The sequence below is a fragment of the Elephas maximus genome, chromosome 4 (assembly GCF_024166365.1).
Source record: "Elephas maximus indicus isolate mEleMax1 chromosome 4, mEleMax1 primary haplotype, whole genome shotgun sequence".
NCBI lineage: Eukaryota > Metazoa > Chordata > Mammalia > Proboscidea > Elephantidae > Elephas > Elephas maximus.
The window spans coordinates 115,594,189-115,605,556 of NC_064822.1; the positions used below are offsets into that span (position 1 = coordinate 115,594,189).

The 11,368-nt window shown below is 45.3% G+C and overlaps 1 protein-coding gene across 1 annotated transcript; it reads left to right on the forward strand.

The window, feature by feature from the left end:
- Positions 1–268: 268 nt before the first annotated feature.
- On the forward strand, positions 269–1,213 carry LOC126075567 (olfactory receptor 10P1). Its single transcript, XM_049883407.1, has one exon. The coding sequence runs from the start codon at positions 269–271 to the stop codon at positions 1,211–1,213; it is 945 nt and encodes a 314-aa protein (XP_049739364.1).
- Positions 1,214–11,368: the final 10,155 nt, after the last annotated feature.

The window sequence follows — 11,368 nt, forward strand, 5'->3', positions numbered from 1 at the left end:
AGCTGGTGGGTTCAAACCACCAACCTTTCAGTTAGCAGCCGAGCACTTAACCACTGTGCCATGAGGGCTCCTCTAGATATACCCCAGGAAAATTATGTAACCTCTCAGAGAACCATGACCTCCTCCATAAAGTGAGATATTTTCTCCCTCACTCAATTCTACAAGGGACTGTATGAAAATCTCATTACTAAATTATAGGAATGCTGATTGTTTCTGTATAAACCCCACTTTCTCTCTCTTAGCTTACTATAGCTTCTGGCCTGGAGCTATGGCTAAGGAAAACCAGACTGCCTCACTGCCTGAATTCCTTCTTCTGGGATTCTCTGACCTCAGGGCCCTGCAGGGCCCCCTATTCTGGTTGGTGCTCCTGGTCTACCTGGTCACCTTGCTGGGCAACACAGTGATCATCTTCCTCACTCAAGCCAGCCCTGCCTTGCACTCCCCCATGTACTTCTTCCTGCGCCACCTCTCGGTGGTGGAACTCCTCTATACCACCGACATCGTGCCCAGGACCCTGGCTGACCTCGCCTCCCCAAACCCCCGGGCCATCTCCTTTCAGGGCTGTGCAGCCCAGATGCATGTCTTCATTGTCCTGGGTATCTCAGAGTGCTGCCTGCTCACAGTCATGGCTTACGACCGCTATGCCGCCATCTGCCAGCCTCTTTACTACTCCACCCTCATGAGCCAGCGGGCCTGTGTCACCATGGTGGGTACTTCCTGGCTCATGGGTGTCATCACAGCCACCACCCACTCCTCCCTCATCTTCACTCTGCCTTTTCCCAGTCACCCAGTCGTCCCACACTTCCTCTGCGACATCCTACCAGTACTGAGGTTGGCCAGTGCAGGGAAGCATAGGAGTGAAGTCTCTGTGATGACAGCCACTGTGGTCTTCATCATGGTCCCCTTCTCTCTGATTGTCACCTCTTACGCCCGCATCCTCAGTGCCATCCTGGCAATGACCTCCACCCAAAGCCGCCGCAAGGTCTTCTCTACCTGCTCTTCCCACTTACTTGTGGTCACCCTCTTCTTTGGAACAGCTAGCATGACCTACATCCGGCCCCAGGCAGGCTCCTCTGTCACCACAGATCGCATCCTCAGCCTCTTCTACACAGTCATCACTCCCATGCTCAACCCCATCATCTACACCCTTCGGAACAAGGAGGTGACAGGAGCCCTGCAGCACGTGGTGAAGAGGCATGTCCCCTCACCCTGAAGGGGATGTCTGCTTTCCAGCTGCTCCCCCTCCCAGCCTTCAGGCCCTGGACTCCAACCCCAGCCTAACAGAAACCATGTAGCACCTCAAAGAAATAAGGCTGCCTGGAGGAAGTGTTGGAATTAAAACAGAGATAAATCTATTATCTTGGAACCCTGGTGGTGTCAGTGGGTAAGCACTGAGCTGCTAACCAAAAGGTCAGCAGTTCAAAACCTACCAGCTGCTCCTTGGAAACTCTATGCGGCAGTTTTACTCTTCCTATAGGGTCGCTATAAGTTGGAATTGACTCAATGGCAATGGGTTTGGTGGTTTTTATCCAACACCCCAAGGAGCCCTGGTGATGCAAAAATTAAACACTTGGCTGTTGACCAAAAGATTGGCTATTCAAACCCACCTAATGGCTCCGTGGGAGAACAACTTGACAATCTGCTTCCATAGAAATTACAGCCTAGAAGATCCTATAGGGCAGTTCTACTCTGTCACGTAGGGTCACTGTGAGTGAGAATTGACTCCACGGCACCCAACAACAACATCCTACAGCCCAGGCTCCCAATCAGAACATGGGTTGTTATAAGACAAGGTAGAATGAAACGGAATGCTGCCTTGGGAGAAAAACATTTAGCATCTTATAGTTAATTCTGTATCCCTGAGCAATGTGATGGCCAGTGGCCAGAGGCCCATGTCAGTCATGAAGGCAGATGTCTACAAACATGACATCCAAATTAGTGGCCACACAGAACCCATGGAAGAGTTTGCCTGGCCCCTTCTACCTAGTTTTTTCCTGGGTCTGAGTCTCACCCTCTTTAGTGGTATATTTGTTCTGCTCTCAGCTTCCAGGAGAAGCGTGTGGGGGCATCTAGTCATGAGGCAGCTGTTATTTGCTTCCAACATGCCAGCACAAAACATAGTTAGACTGGATCAAGAAAGACTGAGGTTAGACATCAGGAGAAACATTTTGTCAGAAGGTTCCATGGTGTGTCTCCCAAGAGCACACTGGTGCCTCATGCTTTCGGTGTCTTTAAGAAGAGAGGAAAGGTCCCTGGGTGACGCAGTTTGTGCTTGTCTACTAATCTAAAGGTTGGTGGTTCAAACCACTCAACAGTGGCACAGAAGGCCTGGTGACCTGCTTCCATAAAGGTTACAGACAAGAAAACCCTGTGGAGCAGTTGTACACTGTAACACTCAGGGTCATCGTGAGTCGGAATCAACTCAACGGCAATGTGTGTTTGTTTGTTTGCTTGCTTGCTTGCTTGTTTGTTTGCTTGTTTTAAGAAGAGAGGGAGGCAGCTAACAGATACATGAGAAAATGCTCTCAATCATTAGCCATTAGAGAAATGCAAATTAAAACTACCATGAGATTCCATCTCACTCCAATGAGGCTGGCATTAATCCAAAAAACACAAAATAATAAATGCTGGAGAGGCTGCGGAGAGATTGGAACTCTTATACACTGCTGGTGGGAATGTAAAATGGTACAACCACTTTGGAAATCTATCTGGCGTTTTCTTAAAAAGTTAGAAATAGAACTACCATACAACCCAGAAATCCCACTCCTCGGAATATACCCTAGAGAAATAACAGCCTTCACACAAACAGATATATGCACACCCATGTTTATTGCAGCTCTGTTTACAATAGCAAAAAGCTGGAAGCAACCAAGGGGTCCATCAACGGATCAATGGTTAAATAAATTGTGGTATATTCACACAACGGAATACTACGCATCGATAAAGAACAGTGACGAATCTGTGAAACATTTCATGACATGCAGGAACCTGGAAGGCATTATGCTGAGCGAAATTAGTCAGAGGCAAAAGGACAAATATTGTATAAGACCACTATTATAAGATCTTGAGAAATAGTATAAACTGAGAAGAACACATACTTTTGTGGTTACGGGGGGGGGGGAGGGAGGGTGGGAGAGGGTTACTTACTGATTAGTTAGTAGATAAGAACTACTTTAGGTGAAGGGAAGGACAATACTCAGTACATGGAAGGTCAGCTCAGCTGGACTGGAACAAAAGCAAAGAAGTTTCCGAGATAAACTGAATGCTTCAAAGGTCAGCGGAGCAAAGGCGGGGGTTTGGGGACTATGGCTTAAGGGAACTTCTAAGTCAATTGGCAAAATAATTCTATTATGAAAACATTCTGCATCCCACTTTGAAATGTGGCATCTGGGGTCTTAAATGCTAACAAGCGGCCATCTAAGATGCATCAATTGGTCTCAACCCACCTGGATCAAAGGAGAATGAAGAACACCAAGGTCACACGATAACTATGAGCCCAAGAGACAGAAAGGGCCACATGAACCAGAGACTTACATCATCCTGAGACCAGAAGAACTAGTTGGTGCCCGGCCACAACCAATGACTGCCCTGACAGGGAGCACAACAGAGAACCCCTGAGGGAGCAGGAGATCAGTGGGATGCAGACCCCAAATTCTCATAAAAAGACCAGACTTAGTGGTCTGACTGAGACTAGAAGAATCCCGGCGGTCATGGTCCCCAAACCTTCTGTTGGCCCAGGACAAGAACCATTCCCGAAGACAACTCATCAGACATGGAAGGGACTGGACAGTGGGTAGGAGAGAGATGCTGATGAAGAGTGAGCTACTTGTATCAGGTGGACACTTGAGACTGTGTTGGCATCTCATGTCTAGAGGGGGAACGGGGGGGTAGAGACGGTTGGAAGCTGGCAAAATTGTCACGAAAGGAGAGACTGGAAGGGCTGACTCCTTAGGGGGAGAGCAAGTGGGAGTATGGAATAAGGTGTCTATAAACTTATATGTGACAGACTGACTTGATTTGTAAACTTTCACTTGAAGCTCAATAAAAATTATTAAAAAAAAAAAAAAGAAGAAGAAGAAGAGAGGGAGCCTATCAGAGATTCCAAGGAAGCCACCAGCTTGAGGGGAGAGATCCAGGACTAGTGTTCACAAGGGAGCCAGAGGCAGGAATCTGTGAAAGCAGTGCACACATGACCCTCTGGAGCTGAGATGCCACTGCCTTCACTCCTGCCCTCAGGCTTTATACAATGGTTTCTGTTACTTTATTTCCATGGGTGTCCTCCATAACTGGACAGCAGCAGAGAGCTGATATAAACACACAGTAGGAGCCCTGGTGGCGCATTGATTAAAGCAATAGACAGTTAACCGAAGGGTCGCTCGTTCAAACCCACCAGCTGCTCCACAGGAGAAAGATGTGGTGGTCTGCTTCTGTAAAGATTACAGCCCTGGAAGCCCTATGGGGTAGTTCTATTCTGTCCTGTGGAGTCAGTGTGAGTCAGGATCAACTTGATGGAAAGGAGGTTTTTTTTTTTTTACTCCAGCTTATGCCTCCCTGGTCTGTCAGCCTCTCACAAGCCACTGCCAACTCCTGTAAGAACCAAGTCAGGAAATTCCTCCTTGGGATTTGTTAACCCCAACACTCTTTTATGCCACTGTTATTATACACCTTTACCATTACAAAACTTTTTCCAATGAATTTCTATTATTTTTCATGTTTCTTCATCCATTTTTAAGCTGTTAGAAACCTGAAGACAGGGAAAGAACAGTTCCCATCACTCCCTAAATAGCTCAATAAGTGTTAATTTATTTAATAAATATCTTAAGTATAATAATGCTTATAGAATCATTTCATAAACTCTGAAGTGTTATACAAAATTCTATACATTAAACATTTAAACTCCATTTTCTAATTGACTCTCAGTGAGGTTCAAAAATGCCCATCGAGGTTTCCTAAATCATCAAGCCTACTCCCCCTCAAAATATTCCACACGAATCCACTTCCCTGCCTTTCTCCACCCTTGATCTCCGACATCATCCATAACTAGTGATAACATGTTTAACAGGACCACAGAACATCAGGCTTCCCTATTCTCCTCCCAACCTGTGCCGTCGGCCTGATACTGCACCTTCTCCACCAGCACCTCAGGCTGGGTGAGGTCCTGAGGCCATCCTGGATATGGCTAGAGAGTGGACACTTAACATTCGTTGTGGCCGCACAGCATCTGACCCTCTTTCAAGGTTTGGGCAATTCTCCACTTCAGAAATCTGGTGGGGACCAAAACCACCTCCCTCTGTGGAGCTGAGAATGCTTCCTAATCTCCCAGGCATGTGGCCTGGGTCCCACCAATTAGATACACCCATGTTTGGCTTTGACCGATATTTGGTGCCCACAAAGGCAAGGAACAGCACTCTCTCTCTCTCTCTCTCTCTCTCTCTCTCTCTCTCTCTCTCTCTCTCTCTCTCTCTGGTGGCAGGAACCCAAAACCAACCCCAGTGCTGTCAAGTCGATTCCGACTCATAGCGATCCTATAGAAGGTGGCAGGAAAGAAGGCTTCAAAGCCAAGTTTCTGGCATAGTAGTGGCATCTGTGTCCGTGGTGGCGGCAACAGTGATTTCTTCAACTGTACAGTTCATGTTTGGGAGTTACTCCTGGAAGCTTAGCGTCTGGGAGTCCCCAGCCCTCCCAACGACTGTGTGAACTGCCCTATTTTTTTTTAATAAATTATTTTTCTGCTTCATCATTCAGACAATTTCCACTGTCATCAAGGATTTTGACTGATTCAGTAGGTTTGGAAGATAGAGAAGCTGAGGGGAAAATCTTAAACGTGTTGTATTAGGAATGCAAAGGTCTGAATCTGCTTAGAGAGGCCAGCTAAAGGGAACTTAAAGCCAGAGAACATCCTCAAACAGAAGGTATTGAGTCAGGGAGCCCAGTCCTTTACTGCACTTGGGATATTCAGAAAATAACTGATAAGGTCCTTACCCCTGTGAGACTCATGGGGGTGGGAATAAGGGGAATAGCGTGGAGAAAAAACAAACGAGCAGAAACATATGAGACTAATTATAAACACGTGTAAAAGTGCATTGGAAGGTTAATAGTTGACAGCAGTTGGGTGTGGTTCTGGAAGACTTCCCGGAAGAAGTGGTTCAATGCAGTGTTTCTGACCTTTCTCACATCGTGGCACACATGGAAAGTGTTAATACTTGAATGGTACACCGGGGTAACCTGAAAGAGATTTGAAGGCTTTTTGATAGGGCTTGATGAAAACCTTTTTTTCATTATACTCTCCTTTTATTATATAATTGCAAGAAAAATAAAATATAAAGTAATAGGGAAGTATAAAATAATAGGAAAATATAAAGTAGTAGAGAAGTTGCTAAATAGTGATTTTATACAAAACTTCCATATAAAATATTCTAAATTTTTATAAGAAAGTTTACCTTACATCTATAAACATAATTTTCTTCAATTTTTATGCTTGAAAACACCTGAACACCTAATTAAGATCTTAAGTGATGATTTCTTAAAATGACTGATACTCATCACGATTTAAAAAGAAAAAAACTCTGCTCACCGAAGTAGGTGATAAAAAAGAAAAACCTTTTTCAAATCCATTCAGAATTTTTCAACAGTTGAAATTATATGTGAATAATCCATCGCCTCGTCCTTTTCTTTCATTGACAAAGGGTGGTGTTGAAATGTCTCGTAACACTGAAGAAGGGTTTCATATCCAATCATCCTTTCTCATGGCAAGTATTTCAAAATACAGTCCTGTTGGGGCTCTAATGTGCAGAGCGTGCGTGCATTGTTAGAGCAGTCACCACGCAGCCAGCTTAGATACCAGGACAGGACACTTCGGCAGTTGATAGAAGTATTTGATATACACAGGGATGCAGATTCAGGACCGCCATGGAGAGCTGAACTCTCCAGGAGACCCCTGGCGGGCCACACCTTGGACTGTGCCCTGTGTTCCTTGGGCACAGGGAAGCCCAACTCCTCCACAGCTCCACAGCGCTGCACCCACAGTGGGCAGCAGCGCACTCGGGAGCAGGCTGATGGAGTAGACATCGAGGTGATAGGGCACCTCTGAAATACCCTCAGCCTACTGAGGCCAACCAGTTGCTGTCAAGTCAGTTCCAACTCATGGCAACCCCATGTGTGTTAGAGTAGAACTGTGCTCCACAGGGTTTCCAAATGACTGATTTTTCAGAAGTAGATCCCCATCCCTTTCTTCAGAGGTACTTCTGGGTGGACTTGAACCATCCGCTTTATGGTTAGCAGCCTAGAGCATTAACTGTTTGCAATACCCAGGGACTCTGAGGACAACAGTGGCTGCTAGGTATTATTCATTTTGCTAACCTGTGGGAACCTCAGGGTGAATCACCAAACCCCACTCCTTTGGCCATCCCCCTAAGGAGCTCCAGGCAAGATGCAACAGGCTGTGGAGCTCTGTCCACTCTAGGACCCCACAAACAGAGAAACGAAAGGCTAAGAGGATCAATCATTACAACTGAGTGTGGGAGCACTGATGGCTCAGTTGTTAAGTTCTAGGCTGCTAACTAAAAGTTCCATGGTTCAAACCCACCAGCTGCTCCACAGGAGAAAGATGTGGCAGTATGCTTCCATGAAGATTCAGCCTTGGAAAAAAACAATTTTAGATGGTTGTAAGGGAGGGTAGGGCTGTAGAGGGGAAATCACTAACTAGATAGTAGACAAGTGTTAACTTCGGTGAAGGGAAAGACAACACACAATATAAAGGAAGTCAGCACAACTTGACGAAGACAAAGTCATAGAAGCTTCCTAGACACAATCCGAACACCTTGAGGGACTGAGTTACTAGGGCTGAGGGCTGGGGACCACGGTCTCAGGGACATCTAGGTCAATTGGCATAACACAATTCGTAAGGAAAATGTTCTACAGCCTACTTTGGTGAACAGTGTCTGGGGTCTTAAAAGCCTGTGAGTGGCCATCTAAGATACATCCATTTGTCCCAGCACATTTGGAGCAGAGGAGAATGAAGAAAACCAAAGACACAAGGAAAATATTAATCCAGAGGACTAATAGAACACATGAACCACAGCCTCCACCAACCTCAGCCCAGAAGAAACAGATGGTACCTGGCTACCACCACCAACCACTCTGACAGGTATCACAATAGAGGGGCCTGGGGAAGAGTGGGAGAAAAATGTAGAACAAATTCAAATTCACAAAAAAAGACCAGACTTACTGATCTGACACTGACTTGAGGAACCCCCAAGACTATGATCCCTGGACACCCTGCTAACTCAGAGATGAGACCACTCCCAAAGTCCACCTTTCAGCCAAAGATTAGACAGGTCTATAAAACAAATAATAACACACTTGAGGAACGTGCTTGTTAGTTCAATCAAGTGTATGAGACCAAATGAGCAACACCTGCCCAAAAGCAAAGGTGAGAAGGCAGGAAGACACAGGAAAACTGGATGAATGGACCCTGAGAACCCAAAATGGACAGGGAAAAAGGGAGAATGCCGACACATTAAGGGGATTGCAACTAATGTCACAAAACAATTTGCAAATAAAATTTTTGAAAGAAAAACTAATTTGCACTGTGAACTTTCACCTAAAACACAGAAAATCAAGAAAAAAAAGATTACAGCCTTGGAAACCCTATGAGGCAGTTGTACCTTGCCCTACAGGGTCACTATAAGTCAAGTTATGGATTGAATTTTGTCTGCAAAAAATATGTGTATCAATTTGGCTGTGTCATAATTCCCACTATTGTATGATTGTCTACCATTTTGTCATCTGATGTGATTTCCCTTTGTGTTGTAAATTCTGTCACTAAGATGTTAATGAGATGGATTCATAGCAGTTATATGAGATAATGTTTTAAGCTGATCTCTTTTGAGATACAAAAGAGAGAAGCAAACAGAGAGACACAGGAACCTCATACCACCACAAGAGCAGCACCAGGAGCAGAGCATGTCCTCTGGGCCTGAGGTTCCTGTGCTGAGATACTCCAAGACCAAGGGAAGGCTGATGACAAGGACCTTCCTCCAGAGCTGACAGAGAGAGAAAGGCTTCCGCTGGAGACGGTGCCCTGAATTCAGATTTCTAGCCTACTGGACTGTGAGAGAATAAGCTTCTCTTTGTTAAAGCCATCCACTTGTGGTATTTCTACTATAGCAGCACTAGACAACCAAGACTAGTTGGAATGGACTCCACTACAATGGGTTATAGTGAGCAAGGAAGAAGCGACAAGAGAGGAGGGAAAGATAAGCAACGACCAAAATGGCTGGGGTTTGAGGAGGTCCCGTTAACAATGTGTCTCCTCCTTTTGGGTTCTCTTAAAAAAAACCAGTTACTGTCAACTCCGACTCATGGCAACCCCATGTGTGTCAGTATAGAACTGCGCTCCACAGGATTTTCAATGGCTGATTTTTCTGAAGTACCTCACCAGGCCCTTCTTCCCAGGTGCCTCTGGAGGGACCCCCAGCCTTTTGGTTAGCAGCCAAGAGTGTTAACTGTTTGCAACACCCAGGCACTCCTTGGCTTTTCTACAAACTAGGATATATACAATGAAGCCAGGGAGCAAAATACCAGCTTTGTTACTAATAAAGCCGAATTAAAGGAAACGACTTGAATCCAAGGTTCCTACCTTTACCACCCCCACCCCCCCACCCCCCCCACCCCCAGTTACAAGCAGAGAATCTGTACAAATTACAGGTCACTCCAAGCAGGCCCATCCTCTGGGGTTCACAACTTGAAGGGTAAAGAGTGTGTGAAGCCTAAGGTAGCCCAGCCTGAGAAAGAAAGCCAGAGGACTCAGTCCAAACATGGGCAGAAACACTCTCTACAGGGTCATCAGTGAGCAAGCTCACTCCTACGCCATGAAAGAGCAAGTGAAGAGAAGAGAGAAGGGCAGGAAGTGTTTCTAACCCTGTTCCCTCCTGGGAGTGAAACAAAAATCCCTTCACCTTGAGGAAAACCTAAGGAGTTGGGTAACAGGTGGGCTCCCATCTCCACCCAGCACAGATCGTGAAGGATATTATGAGTCACTTTTAGAATTTGCTAGCTCATCCTCAGTGACAAGATCAGATTTGAATTTTTAAAAGATGATTCTAGCTGTGATGTGGGGAATAGATAATAAAAGCACAGAAAAAGAGACTTAGAAGCCCCTAACCAATTTATCAGTCAGGGAGCTTAGCTGACAAACAACAGATTCTACTCTCATCAGCTTAAAACAGGAGACATTATGCAAAGAAGATTTAGCAGTCCACGGAGTTGCCAAAGGAAACTCCCCAGCCATGTAGCCAGAGACAACACTCAACACTACCACGGGGTATGCCCCCAGGTAAACACCACAGACAGCAGCAGCGCAGTTCACGCACACCTGCCCAGTGTGCACTGGTGGCGCTCAGAGCCAGATGCTAGAACTCCGCCTCAGCTGTCCCTAAGAGTCGGATGCCTCGTCCATATTCTTTGTAGTGGTTGTCAGCTGCCATCAAGTTGCCCCAACTCATAGCAACCCCATGCTTAACGGTGCTGGACCATGGGAATCCGCAGGGTTTCACTGGCTAATTTTTCTAAAGTAGGTCGCTAGGACTTTCTTGCAATTCGACGTAGCCTGGAAGATCCGCTGAAACCTGTTCAGCTTCATAGCAACATGAAAACCCCCACTGACAGATGGGTAGTGGCCGAGCTCAAGGTGCTTTGGCCGGAAACTGAACCTAGGTTTCCCACATGGAAGGTGGTAACCACACGCTTCCCAGACTGTAAATTCAGAACTCCACCTCTCTCACACTGCTTTTTTCCAAAACAAAGCACTGTCAAGTTTCTTTCACATACGAGCTGTAAAATTTCACGTTTTAAGTTTTTTCTCGCAGTGACTTAAGTAGTCTTTGAACTAACTTCACTCATTAACCAGTTTGTCTTCAAGTTTCTCTTTGCAGGAGCATATTCGATTTTATGTTATCTTCTTTGATGACGGAAACCCTGGTGGCGTAGTGGTTAAGAGCTACAGCTGCTAATCAAAAGGTCGGCAATTCAAATCCACCAGGTGCTCCTTGGAAACCCTATGAGGCAGTTCTACCCCGTCCTTTAGGGTCACTATGAGTCGGAATTGACTTACCGACAAGGGTTTTTTTTTTTTTCCCCCCTTTGATGTCAGTATTTTATGTCAAATCAGCAAGAATTTTAAACCTTTTTCAAATGTGTTCATCTGGTTCACTTCTGTTCATTAATCGGACTGCATTTTGCCTATAGTTCCTGCAAAATATATTTCTTCCTCTCAATGAATTACTGCCTTTAATACAATTTGAAATTTTAATTACAATTCTTTTTTTTAATATTTTATTTTGTTTTAGGTGAAAGTTTACAGAGCAAA

Coding starts and splice junctions, on each gene's coding strand:
- LOC126075567 (XM_049883407.1), top strand. CDS start 269: ATGGCTAAGGAAAACCAGACTGCCTCACTGCCTGAATTCCTTCTTCTG.